The sequence below is a fragment of the Penicillium crustosum genome (assembly GCF_028827405.1).
Source record: "Penicillium crustosum strain IBT 35664 chromosome Unknown utg000004l_segment0_segment0, whole genome shotgun sequence".
NCBI lineage: Eukaryota > Fungi > Ascomycota > Eurotiomycetes > Eurotiales > Aspergillaceae > Penicillium > Penicillium crustosum.
The window spans coordinates 3,327,854-3,341,828 of NW_026623125.1; the positions used below are offsets into that span (position 1 = coordinate 3,327,854).

Consider the following 13,975-nt stretch of genomic DNA (forward strand, 5'->3'; position numbering starts at 1 on the left):
CATCCGAGGCAGTTTGCATTGGGGGCGTCTGGAGGGCCTTGGGTGGATCGGTGATTGGCGAACAATAAAGTGGCTCAATAAGAGTATAACAATATTTCCAGAGAGTCTAAGAAAATCAGAGAAGTACTGGAGGTACAAATCATTGCTAGACCGGGTTAGAATGTCCGAAATAATAAAATAAACTTATTTATGGTGCAATGAATCGGATGTAAGAATCCGAGCGGGTCTAGATGGAGACAAAAAAAAATAACGACATCTCCAAACTGGCCACAGCTCGGAGAGAAGCCGAGAATTGGTTTGAATGTTGGGGTTCCACGTGGACCTGAGCAGGCTTTTTCTGAGTGCGTCCAAGACCTTGGGGGACTTCAACCGACTTCAACCGACTTGGAACAGACTAGAGAAAGCTAAAATTCACCGACGTTGTCCCGAGTTGGAGCATATTTGCAACGCTAAACTCCTTTGGGGATAGACCCCCTATCTTATCTGATGTCCCTTCGCTATGCCAAGTGCCAAGAAAATGCTCTTTTGCCTTTTTACGTGTGCTCGAGCTGATGAGGAGCTTCGGCCTCTTTCACCGGGATCAGCTCACCGTAGCACCGGTAGGGCCCCGCTCTCTCGGTAGATTTTTTTTATCAATCTCCGAGGCCCATAAATAGTAATAGCATGGAACCCTTTTGAGTTCGTCTAAAAGTTCTTTATTTTATTTTGGAGCTAGGAGTTTTCTATCTCATTCTGCCATCGAGTTGTGATTATGGCAGTTGATACCCCGGAGACCAAGTCTGTGGACGCGGTCTCGGCACCTGTCAATGAAGACATTCGCACTTCATCGGAAGAATCTAGCGATGGTTCCGAGGGAAAAAGACCACCACCGCTTGCAGCAAAGTTAATCGCAGTGGCACTGATCTCGTGTATTAGCTTTGGCTCACACTGGAGCTCTGGCGTGACGGGTGCTATGAAGAGCACGATCAAAAAGGTACCAAAGACTATGGAAATGTCGGTCTGCAGGATTCACTGACGGCTTTTGTTTGGCAGCAAATGCATATCGACAATGTTCAATTTTCGCTCTTGGAAGCCAGCGAAAACTTCATGGCCACAGTTCTGCTTTTGATAAGTGGCGTGGTCACTGACCGAGTTGGCGGAGCTCGTATGTTGCTGAGTGGGTCAAATGAACGAGAGATATACTGACCAGCATGTGCGAATAGAAATGATCGTTTACGGAAATATCGTCTATACCATCGGTTCTATCCTCGTTGCTGCCGCCGCCACTGTGCGCTCTTTCGATTTCATGATCGGAGGTCGGGTTATCCTTGCACTCGGCGATATCGCTACCCAAATCGCTCAGTATAAGATGTTTTCCTCTTGGTTTCCTCCTAGTAGTGGATTTGCATCCACATTAGGCTTTGAGCTCGCTATCGGCAAGATAGGCGGGTTTGTTGGAAAGGCGACGGCCAATGTCATTGCAAAGGTGATTGCTTTCACCTGGGGTTGACTTAGTAAAACCAATGCTAACAGGCGCATAGAAAACCGGAAATTTTGCGTGGGTCTTCTGGACCTCGGTGTTCATGAATCTCTTCACCAATTTCGCTAGCGCAGGGTTCTGGTTCTTCAACGTGTATTGTAATCGCCATTTCGAGGGACGACGCGATAAAGCCACAAAGGAACAACTGACAGAGAAAAACAAAAAGTTCGAATTTCGAAAGATATTTGAGCTCCCGTGGATGTTCTGGGCTGTCATGGGCTTCTCTATATTCCAAACGAGTGCCGCGACAGTCTTCAGTCAAAATGCCACCGAGCTGGCCGAGAGGCGATTCAATGTCGATTCCATCAAGGCCGGGTGGTATAGTTCACTTTCGCAGTATGCAGGTACGAATATTCCAAGGATGCATGATGATTGTGGGATGATTGTGGCTGGATATAAGCTGACATTGACCAGGATTCTTCCTCGTTCCCTGCTTGGGCGTGTTTATTGATGTCCTCGGCAACCGAGCATCTGTCTGTGAGTGTGACCAAAAAGATCTAAAGCGAGCCAAACATGACTGATACTGACCCCCCCTAGTGTTTGTCTGCGGTCTGGGAATGCTTCTGAGCATGGTTCTCATTAATTTTGCAACATCAACGGCAGGCACGGGAGCTGCATTCGGCATCTACGCCATTGCTGTGTCCCTCGGACCAACCTCGGTCATCGACAGCATTCGCACCTCGCTATGGCACCAATCGGTCTTTGGATCTGCGTATGCATTGAAGGTCACCATGAACAATGCGTAAGTTTAGTCCAACATCCCTGCATTGAAGAGACACAAACTGACATTTCAAATCATCACAGTATGAGCATTATAGTTCGGATCATCACGGGAGCTTTGCAAGACGCAGATGACAACTCATACCGCCGAGTGGTGCAGGTCTATCTAGTTCTTGCTGCCGGTTCTCTGGTTGTCGGTGCGGCTATCCTGATCGGCTCGTTTTTGACCGATAACCTGGCACCGCTACAGTGGACTCGTCACAAACGGTTGACATCGGGCGCGGCTATCATTGAGCGGATTCGAGAGCACAACTTGGTAACCATGCAGCAGCGCACTCGGAAGATCTCCATAATTTGCTTTGGCGCTCTGATCTTGCTGACAGTTGGGTCGTGGGTGGCGTATATCTGGGGTGCGGTAACCGGCCATAATTCCTAGTCAGATATTAAAGTCTTGGAAGAGTTGAATACAACATGATTTGCATGAGGTTTTGAAACTTGTGATCATCTTGGGTGTTCAGGCCTATGTCGTATGACGGAAGAGACGATCAATTTCTACACACCATAAGCAGTGAAGTCCACATTGCCTACAACGGTTGTATGGCTGCTTCATGAATTCGCCACCGTCGTCATGGGGCTTGCCGGGCTCAAGCCCCTGGCAGAAATGACGTATCGTTATGTTTTTGAATGAGGGTATACATGTGGAAGCCCTAGTGAACAGCCCTTAATGAAGGTGCTGAGACAGCATGGTTCGCATTCCAGGGTTACAAGAAACGAACCATGAGGCAATAATGTAACTAGCAAGTTCTATTAGAACGATCGTGAAGACTCATTGGTCCACTTGGCGTTGATCTAGGTGCCTGATCTTCACGGCAAATAATGTGGCCGAGGCCATGAGCCAATGATCTACCGTCTCGGAACGCCACAGGGCCACTTCACAACCATGAAACCTACTCCCCTCCACATCTTGTCTACAACTGTCATCCTCAGTGGACGCCCACTGAGCCCTCCACTTCATCGTACCCCAGTCAATATGTTGGTCCAGCTACAGTTGCGCAATCTGGGCGTGCCGATCCCAAGATTTCGGACAATCCCATGAGAGACTCAATGGAGCAGTGGAGCAGATGTAGCTCATACAGTACACAGTCGACTCTCCATGTGCACCGAGCGCTAGTTCCCACTAATCATCTTCTATGCATTTCTATCTTCACTGGCCCACCTCGTTAATGCCCATCTCTGTTGTACTTTGACAGGTGGGATCCGCTTGCCGAACGTCCCACACTCTTCCTTGGAATCCCAATTACGCTTCACCTGACTTGCAGTTCTTGGTGGAGAGTGGTATCTAAATCGGGAACTCCCACTTTCCTCTTCTCCAACAATCTGTGACTAATCTAGTCATGCTCGTCGCTCCGATAATTTCCCAATTTTTAATCACTTCCTTTGTGCATCTTGACCTTTCATAACCCTCGTTACCCTCCCTCGGTAGTCACCGGCGTGATAGCTTCGTCAACCTCGAAATTTGAGCCCGAGGATGCAGCACTGCATCTTCACTCTTCCAACGCTAGCAGCAAACCATGCATATTCCTGAGAAACGCGAAGATACTCTACACAATGCAGATCGCAGAGTAAGAGAGCTATACCGCTATTACCAGCCTGCTTCCCAAGCCGAGGCGGTTCCATCTTGGCTTCCTACGAACGATGGATTCCCCTTCTCTGCGGTTTCAGGAAGTACAATCACTCCACCAATCTCTGAAGGATCAGTACCTTCACACGGCAGTGCAACCTCCCGACCAGCGACGGCAATTGGCTCAGAAGCTCTCGTTCTGGGCACCTCGAATAACACAATGACGTCATTTGCCCAGCTAGCGGCCTTGCGATTGAACGTTGAGCGGGTGTTTATTTCTGTATTGGGTCGTGATGTGCAACACATCGTTGCCGAGGCTACAAAATCACTCAATTTGAACGACCCGTCTGTTAACAACGATAAGGATAATGTCTGGTTGGGGGCGTCTGACACTCGCAAGACATGGAGTGTATGCAAGGTAAGTTTTGCTCACTTGATGAGCTGGCTGATCCGGAGCTATTGTCGGACTAACTCCCATGATTCATTTTCAATGACTCTTCGATTTTGACACCACTCGACAGGACACTGTTTCACTACCCCCAAACGGCCGCGAGAACGCAGACTATAAATTTCTAGTCGTGAACGACATGACTGAAAATGAACGCTACAAGCACCTTTCATTCGTCGAAAATGACCCAAACTTCCGCTTTTTCGCTGGAACTCCCTTGACAACTGATAACAATATCAATTTGGGTTGCCTGTTTGTGTTGGATACGAAACCCCGTGGTGGATTGACACCGCTAGAGAAAGATATACTGGGATCTATATCGACGCTTGTGGTGGATTATTTGAGCGTTTGCAGACAGGCTTGCGAAGGACGCCGGGCCGCGCGACTTTCCCGCGGGCTTAGCTATTTCGTTGAAGGAAGCTCTAGTTTCGTGGATAGTATCGACCAGTCGCGCACCGGCAGCGTCGGTGCTCCATCAACAACTCCGCCATCTTCCTACAATCGACTAAGTGCCTCTGGTGACTCTCGTGGAAACAGCTCAGAAAATGCATCACAAGCACCATCCAATAGTCCACCGAACGATCGATCACTCAGTAATGACGCGCGTTCCTTCAGCTCTGTCCCGTCCGATCTAAAACTGGACAGCGATTCTAAGATGAGCAGTGGTTCGAAACTGGACAGCGGTTCAAAAGTTGAATCGGGCACTGTAGAGAGTTCTCTGCCAGAATGGCTGACAAGCAGCAGCCGGAATAGACTACCACCCGATGATTCGCAAGGCAACTCTTGGTGCTTCCGCAGGGCGGCCAATCTGCTTCGTGAAAGTCTCGACCTGAATGGCGACAGTGGGGTCATATTTCTGGAGGCTAACAATAGCCCTTTTACGGATGCCGAAATGGGGAGTGATTACTCCGACACAGGCGGACCTGCCTCTGTTCTGTCAGCATCAACAAATGAAGAACCCTTTGCTCCCCAGGCAGGGTCGATGGCCACATGCGCTGCGGCCAACTTAGATCGATCTTTCCTACAATTGTTACTTCGACGCTATCCCAAAGGAAAGCTGTGGTCTTTCCACCGCGACGGACTTATCTCGACATCAGATGATGACGACCAGCAACCCCAAGACAAGGCCCCTCTTGGTACCAGTGCCACCAGCCGGTCCCCGCCTAGTTCTGCACAGCCTTCAAAGCCCTTGCGAAAACGGCGGAAAGCTGCAGAGAACTTAGTACTCAACAAATATTTCCCAAATGCCGCACAAATCATGTTTGTGCCTTTGTGGAACGCTGTTTCTTCGCAGTGGTTTGGGGGGTGTTTCTGCTGGAGCACAATAGAGACTCAGGTTTTTACCACCTCAGTCGAGCTCAGTTCTGTGCTTGGGTTTTCATCCTCTATCATGGCCGAATATAGCCGCGTCGAATCTCTCATCGCGGATCGCCAGAAGGGTGACTTTATTGGGAGTATCTCGTGAGTATATCTTGGTCATTTGACATGTCCCACCGTAGTTACTAACTACTCTCCTTTACTAGACATGAACTCCGTAGCCCCCTTCATGGCATCTTGGCCGCTGCCGAGTTTTTGAACAGCACTCATCTAAATGAATTCCAGGACTCATTGCTTGAGACTGTCAACTCCTGTGGCCGGACATTATTGGATACAATGAACCAGGTACTTGACTTCAGCAAAGTAGTATCTTTGGAACGGACATGGCGGTCAATGAAACGCAAGAAAGAGTCACCGCTCGATTTCAAAGGATCTGACAAGCTAGCACATCACCTTGATACACTTGTAGCTACCGATGTGGCTATCCTCGCAGAGGAAGTTGTTGAAGGCATCTGTCTTGGCCATGTGTACGGCCAGAGCTCTACTGCTTCAGCTGACCTGCCCGTATTGTTGCCACATCAAACAAAGTCCCAGAATCAACGGTCCAACGTCGAAGTTATTATTGATGTTTCATTCCGGGATTGGGTCTACAGGACTCAGCCGGGCGCTTTGCGGCGCATCATTATGAATCTTTTTGGCAATGCGATGAAATATACAGAATCCGGCCGTGTCACTTTAGCATTGGCAGCGTCTAGTCAATCTGAAGGACGATCTCGGCGGCAGGGCCTGGAAGACTTAGTTACCTTGACAGTAACTGACACAGGCAAAGGTATATCGGAAGAATTTTTGCGTGGCAAACTTTACACACCCTTTGCCCAGGAAGACGCATTGGCTGTCGGCACTGGACTGGGATTGTCAATTGTTCGCAGCTTGGTCAAGGCTCTGAATGGAAGCATTCGAATTCGCAGCCGTCCAGGGGAGGGTACTGTCGTACATGTATCTCTTCCCCTAGAGCGACCTGTTGGAAAGGAAAGCCCGGCCATCGAACCATCTGGGCAGCTTATTCAACAGAGAGAGACCTTGACCCAAACTCTTCTACTACGCGAGAGATACTCTGGCAAACGAGCTTCTATTTGGAGTTCCGACCCAACCGACGTGATTACCGACTCTAACTGGTCTGAAATCGCTCGATATCTTTCAGACTGGTATGGCATGGAGATCGTCACATGGAAACCGGATGACCATATTGATCTTGTACTTATGGATGAAACTGACTTACCCAACTTCCGCACCTCTGCACCATCGGTCACTTTGCCTACTCTTCTCGTCCTATGCCACAAGTCAGTGGATTACACCGGGGCGAAATCCGAGTGGTTGCCTCTTGCTTCCTCTGTGGACATCATCCGGCGTCCCTGTGGGCCACACAAATTAGCTCGAAGCGTAATGAGGTGTCTGACCCACGGTCAATCGAGATCCGTGACACCCGCTTCCGCTTTGCAACCACTGAGTCTACCGCTCCGGCCATCCTCGTTGCCATCTGCACTCGATTCGCCCCGCGTATCCCAAGCCGATGCCCATAGCGCTCCGGAACTGGATTGTCCCGGAATCCGCCCCATGACGATATCACCACTGCAACAACCATCACAAATTACCACATTACCCGAGGATATTTCAGAAGCCCCCTTGCCAGAACCACTGATAGAGCGCACAAGAAACCCTCAGCGACTGGCACGAGTGCTTGTGGTTGATGACAATCACATAAACCTCAACCTGATGATGACGTTCCTCAAAAAGCGTCAGCTGACTGAGCTGGATCCAGCTGAGAATGGCAAATTGGCAGTGGAGGCAGTCGAGCGCATGCAGAGTGGTTATGATATCATCTTTATGGACATGTCGATGCCTGTGATGAATGGGTTTGAGGCTACTCGTGCTATTCGGTCGCTGGAGAGGGATACGGATGGTCGCAAGCCGGCTGTCATCATTGCCTTGACTGGACTGAGCAGCTCTCGCGATGAGTCGGATGCTATAGCTTCCGGTGTGGACCTGTTCCTCACCAAGCCGGTCTCTTTCAGAGAAGTAGCACGCCTACTGGATGAGTGGGAAAGAGATGGGATGGTAACAGAACGGAAGATGGCATGCTGAACAGCAAGCTTTTGTCCATTTGATTTGGCGTGCAAGCCTGTTTCTGAATTTTTTCATTTTGGTTGCTGCATCGCCTTGTTTCTTAACATCTCTGCTCCCGACCATACCCCCTTGCTCCTTTCTTCTTCCTCCACATCCCAACCAACCACACACGACGACTCACTTGTTTGACTATTTATGATTCATACTGTATTATACCACGCCGATGCTGGATATACGGGAAGCGACGGCTGGAGTCGGTATACCTTGTTCTTATCTTTTGCTTTCGGGTTTTCTCTCGTTCCTCTTTTCGTTTCTTGCATGATACTCAACATTGCACGGCGTGCAACGATCTACCTGTCTGGTGGTACATGTACATGCGTGTTCTTTTTGGGTTTTGTTTTGGTGGCTGGAGTTCACACGCACATAGATTCTTGTTGCTTCAGGTGGCGCTGGCTCTGCTGACCTTGCGATATGTATACGATTTGGGATGAGGTTAGGACGGCATGAAGAATGAGAAAAATCGGGATCATATTCTGTTATAATATGAGAATTCGATATACATATTTCTTATCAATACATACGTATCTCGCGCTTCGTATTGTTTCTAAAGCCACACTCGGCGCTCTTTCGGCCCGGGTAGCAAGTGCCCTGGTGAGGCTTGCTTGGTAGTCAAGTAGTTCTTCACTTGCTTGGGCGATAGCAGTGCAAGCGCGTATCACATCTGAGAGAACTTAGACCATCCGTAATCGGTAATCAGCTTTGGAAACTGCATTGGCGATACCCAACGGCTGTGCATTGGGATAGCGTGGGAGTAGAAGCATCAGCTGGTGATATAATTGTCAGTATCCATCTAGTGAATAGAAATTAAGAACATGGACATACCTGTGTATTATTGGATAGTGAACAATTTACTCTCCAGGTGTGTATGACGGAGTCAAGTTGAGGCTGTAAAGGCGATTGGAGTTATAGAACAGAACATCGGCAGCTATCTTCATGGCCTGAGCCGCAGTGAAGTCGCCCTGCTGAACATAATCCACGAGTACCTGTAAGACAGAAAATAAGCATTGGTCAAAAGTTAGTAGAAAGGAAGTCCTGCAACTAACCGTCTCAAGAGCCTGGCGGAACTGCCGATTAGCCAACCAAAACATCTCCGGGTGAAACTGGCCACTGGTACTCCAGAGCAGACGGTTGGTAGGTGCGATCTCCAAACTCTCTCTCAGGACCTTCGTCTGCGCCTCACGGCTAACCATGGGAAACACCTTTCCGAGATCAAGATAGACATTGGGATAAGCAGAAGCGAGATACCCCGCTTCGCGCGTGTAAGGGTATCCAGCATGCAACAGCACAATATCCGCACTAGCATACTGCGCGATCAAAGGCTGCAGACAGGCAGGGTTCGCCCGCAAAAGATTAATCCGATCATCTCCCAAGCCAGTGTGGAACAACAAAGGTTTCGCAATACCGGCTTTCTTCTTAAACGAGATCGCTTTCAGCGTCTGCTGGACAATCCAATCACAGATCTCCTTATCATTGACTTCGAACCCAGACTTCGTCGTCCCGGAATCGAGGATGCGAATCAATGACCCGCCGAGCGTGGTGTCATCAGAAGAATACGGATCCACGTCCAATCCGGTCCGACAGGAAATTTCCGATTTAAATGCAACGATGTTGGCATCATCTAATGCCTCACCGAGAGCATCCTGGAACAGCTGTCGGAAAATGTTCCAGACTGATTCGCCGTTCTTGCGTGTGTTCGAGACCTGCAGGATTGTGGACTCTGCCAAGGCTTCGACCTGTACAATTCGCTTTGTTGGTGAGACGGTGAAGTTATCGTGCCAGGTTGTAGGTTCGATATCTTCGTCGTCCCTGAGGTAGTTGTCGAGGAGCAGTGCGTGTGTGCCTGATAGAGACTTTCGGATCAGATTGTCGTAGTCTTCGCGCACGCTTTGATCGTGGGCGGATTGGATGTCATTCCAATTTTCGCAGGTGCGGCCGTATAACTCGGAGAGCTGGGTTATGGCCCGCAGTGAGGGGAGGGTGGTGCGGGCATTTTCTAGGGCCCGACCGTCTGCCGAGGAGGTAATGGCCTCGATTGGGTAATTGTCGGAGTCGGTGGCCGACTCGCGATTCAACAGGTTGTGCGCATGGTGGTCGATGAGCGCGTGGGTCTGAATCAGGTTTCGTAGAGGGCTAAGGTTGTCCATAATGACAATATTGATGTTGTGTGCAGTGAAGAAAATCTGATATTGAAAAGATCTCCCCAGATTGTGAGTAGCCAATCAGAACATCTATTTCGATCTACGCTTGGAGAAAAGTGGATTTAGTTGACCAGTCATGATGAAGTAAATACAAAATATTCATAAGTTTCATTTCAATTTGGTAGAGATGATGTATACAGATCATGGAATATTCAATATTGTCCTTCAATTGTCAAGGTGCCCGTTTTGGTCACCAAGTACTCATTGACAGCCACGTCCTTTCCACTCTCTTTGCCATAACCGGACTCCTTAATACCACCGAAAGGTGATTCGGCAGCCGAGGAGTTGCCTGTGCGAATTCGTTAGATTGATTATTGATAGGAATATTCATAGGAGACTCACCTGTATTCATTCCAATCATTCCCGCCTCCAAGTTCTCCAGCAACCGCCACATGCGATCGATATTCTTGGTGAAAGCATAACTAGCCAGACCCATGCTGGTATCATTAGCCAGCTTGACAGCCTGCTCCTCAGTCTCGAACCGGTACAGAGCAGCAATAGGCGCAAACGATTCTTCCTGCGAGATGAGCATCTCCTCCGTCATTCCCGACAGAATAGTAGGCTCGAAGAAATAACCAGGCTTTGACGTCACAGGGTTACCACCCAAGATAACATCAGCACCGAGTCGACGAGCATCCTCAACCTGGGCAGAAGCCTTGTCAATACTCCGAGGCGTGGTCAAAGGTCCCATCGTTGTACCAGCCACGGCACCATGGCCAACAACAATCGCGGCAGTGCGCTCCTTCAGAAGAGCAGCAAAGCGATCGTAAATACCAGCCTGCACATAGATGCGATTGGCAGTAATACAAGCCTGACCGGCATGACGCCATTTCAACGACATGAGCTGCTCAACGGCCTGGTCGAGATTGGCATCGTCGAAAACAAGGAAAGGACAATTTCCACCGAGCTCGAGAGTCAATTTCTTAAGACCATCTGCACAGTGCGAAGCAACCAACTTACCCACCCGCGTCGAGCCAGTGAACGTCACTTTCTTAATGAGCGGGTGCTTGCACAACGCCTCACTCAGCGCAGGTGTATTCTCCAAATCCGTAGTCAGCACATTCAATACACCAGCAGGGATACCAGCGCGCTGCGCCAGTTCCGCCAACACGAGCGCCGAAATCGGCGTCTCGGGACTAGGCTTAACGACCATCGTACACCCAGCCGCCAGGGCGGCACCGACTTTCCGTAGAACCATAGCAACGGGGAAGTTCCATGGAACGAGTGCGGCTGCTACACCGATCGGTTGCTTGATAGTGAACAGGCGACGGTTGGGTGCTGCGGCTGTTGATACACTACCCTGGATGCGCTCTGCTTCTCCCGCGAACCACCATAGGAAGCCGAGGGAGTAGTCGATCTCGCCGTATGCTTCTGCCAGCGGCTTGCCGGTCTCGTGGGTTACGATCTGGGCAAGATCGTCGCGGGCTGCGAGGGTCAGGTTGTGCCATTCGAGTAGCCACTTTCCGCGCTGGCGGGGGTTGACTTTTCGGAATTGTTCGAAAGCTGTGTGGGAGTTTTCAACGGCGGCGGAGACATCTTCTGCTGCGTTTGCAGGGCAACTGGCCCATGCTTTGTCAGTGCCGGGGTCTGAGGGGGAATATGTTAGCAGTGGTCTTCGCTTGGTCTTCGGTCTACATCCTCCCAACACAATGACTTACCTAGTACTTCAAAGCGCTTTCCGCTCTTTGCGCCGACCCATTTGTCGCCGATTATGGATTCGAACTTCAGCAGACTGGGATCCGCTAGCTGCAGAAAATCGAGTTAGCGGTTTGTCCCACACTTCGGACATCTCGCCGAGTACCCCGCGGGATGGGGAATAGAGGGATAAAAGCCATACCTTGAATGGTAGTTGGTACTGAGTCGCCATATTGATGAATGAAAAATTATTTGAATATTAGATCAAGGTAGAATAACTAAATTCACCGGCAAGTGATGTTTATAAGAAGAGGGGAAACCTCATACCCTTTATGTACCCTGGAGGTGACCCCTCATGTCCGAAATTGGAGTAGATCCTCGGCCCATTTTGATATCCTTCTTCTTCAAGTAGGCTATTGGCTATTGGCTATTTACATAAATCATATCTATAAATTGTGTATCTATATAAAGTATTATACCAAACTACCAACACTGGCCGGTCTGCCTTCTTGTGATCGACTACCCGATCTAGGCTCTATACTATACCCGACCGAGATATCAGTCGTCTTCATAATGCCCTTACCATCATCACTTAAACTCCCATTAGAACTATCATCACCACGCTTATACTTACGCATCTCAAAATCCCCAACAATGTCAACACGCGGCCCGCCCAGTGGATCCGCCATCTCGTAATCCGGGCCGCGGGCGGAGTACAATGAAGGCTGGGCCTGTGAGGCAGATTTGGATTTGAAGATATTCGAGCGGAGTCTGCGCGACCCAACGCCGGTTCCGGAGCCGGTGCCGGCGCCGTACGTGGATTTTCCGTTACGCGAGCTGCCGAGAAGTCTGGGGAGGAACCTGCTGGTGATGGCTTTCAGGGATGGACCGCAGGCTGTTACCACGGCGACGTGTACTTCGACTGCTGAGCTGCAGAATCCGATTGAGTAGGTTGGATCTGGGTTTGGAGTGTGGGAGAGGAATCCTTGGGCGAGGATTACGATGCGCCAGACTCCGATGGCGGTTGCGCTGTGTGTTGGATGGGCTGTTAGATGGATGTATGGCGGGTTAGGTTTGGGGGTTTACTTACACTCCACCTAAACATAAGATGATACACACAGCGATCTTGCGGCGGAGGGGCATTTGCAGGCGCGCGGTGATTATGACCGGGATTGAGAGGACCATTATATCGGTGAAGAGGTTTAATGCTGCAGTCGAGACGTAGAATGCGCCTTGGTTTATACACTTTCCGCCCGGGATTGTCATGTCGTAGACGTATGCTATTGGTTTGCATTGGAAGATGTCGACCAGGAGGACGGTGATGAAAAGGCCCGTTACTATGGCGAAGGAGCTCCAGATGAGGTATTTGACCACCCGTGAACGTGAATCGAGTCGGCGCAGGAATAACAAGATCGACAGTTTTACCACGGTCAAGGCTGGATTGTAGAGGAGTTGGTTTGCGAAGTTCCACTGTTTGGTTCGTGTGAGTCTCTCTGGTCTACGATGGAAGCTGTGTAGTAGACTTACATTCAGCCCGGGTCTGGGATTGTAGTGTTTGGGAACATCCCCGATGTGAATGCCGACATAGTTGGTTTTAATGTCTGGTTTTGTACATTAACAGTTGTTCACTTTACACCTCTTTATTGAATCACTTACAGAACCACGAGGTCACAGATTGGGAGATAGCGATGACCTAGGAACATGTTTAGCATACACTCTCCAAAGATCTAGAGATCTGAAGATCGTACATATCCCACGACAATTAAATAGTCATCTATGAAGAGTGTCATTAGCAATCACGTCTAACAGTCAAAATCCAGTGTCGATCTGGAGCACGGGAGGGTTGGTCCCATACCGCTTGTCAACGCCGATCGTGATAGCCATCGGCCCCAGAGCCGAAGTAGAACTGCAATTCCACCCAGAATCGTGAACGCGACCACGATACCAAGGGCGGTTTTTTGATAATGGTCGTCAATCATTGTGCATTCTGCTCAGAAGAGCGTCAGATTTCTCGAACAGCCTGCGCCCTCAATCTTAAGATGCACGGTTGTTATTGTGGTCACCATAGCGAGTCAAGATCGGCACCCAAAGGTCCACTTCTTTGGCTTTAGTTCTCTGAATCTCGGGGACCACTTCTGCTCTTTCATGACAAACACATTATTAGTTCAATCAATTTGGGTTGTGGTCCTCCGTCTCCCAATTGGTTCTATGTCCGTTGACGCCGGTAATTAAGAGGATAGCCAATAATGGATGGCGTGTGCGGGCCTATGCGTCCATTTAGATTGAAATAGTGTTGTTCTTCTTGGCCCCAATTCTAGACGGAAAGCCAAGTC

The 13,975-nt window shown here is 49.5% G+C and overlaps 3 protein-coding genes across 3 annotated transcripts; 2 read left to right on the top strand and 1 right to left on the bottom strand.

The window, feature by feature from the left end:
• Window positions 1-751: 751 nt before the first annotated feature.
• Window positions 752-2,675, top strand: N7487_010301 (putative MFS transporter; the record flags this gene model as incomplete). The annotated part of the gene is made up of 7 exons (XM_056878031.1): window positions 752-973; window positions 1,033-1,144; window positions 1,203-1,465; window positions 1,521-1,863; window positions 1,934-1,996; window positions 2,057-2,261; window positions 2,324-2,675. The coding sequence occupies 7 exons, from the start codon at window positions 752-754 to the stop codon at window positions 2,673-2,675; spliced, it is 1,560 nt and encodes a 519-aa protein (XP_056726611.1).
• Window positions 2,676-3,810: 1,135 nt separating this feature from the next.
• On the top strand, window positions 3,811-7,767 carry N7487_010302 (uncharacterized protein; the record flags this gene model as incomplete). The annotated part of the gene is made up of 3 exons (XM_056878032.1): window positions 3,811-4,278; window positions 4,382-5,769; window positions 5,832-7,767. The coding sequence occupies 3 exons, from the start codon at window positions 3,811-3,813 to the stop codon at window positions 7,765-7,767; spliced, it is 3,792 nt and encodes a 1,263-aa protein (XP_056726612.1).
• Window positions 7,768-8,657: 890 nt separating this feature from the next.
• On the bottom strand, window positions 8,658-13,621 carry N7487_010303 (putative succinate-semialdehyde dehydrogenase; the record flags this gene model as incomplete). Its single annotated transcript, XM_056878033.1, has 11 exons — window positions 8,658-8,792; window positions 8,853-9,989; window positions 10,202-10,296; window positions 10,350-11,594; window positions 11,666-11,753; window positions 12,122-12,671; window positions 12,733-13,112; window positions 13,170-13,243; window positions 13,299-13,335; window positions 13,391-13,416; window positions 13,498-13,621. The coding sequence occupies 11 exons, from the start codon at window positions 13,619-13,621 to the stop codon at window positions 8,658-8,660; spliced, it is 3,891 nt and encodes a 1,296-aa protein (XP_056726613.1).
• Window positions 13,622-13,975: the final 354 nt, after the last annotated feature.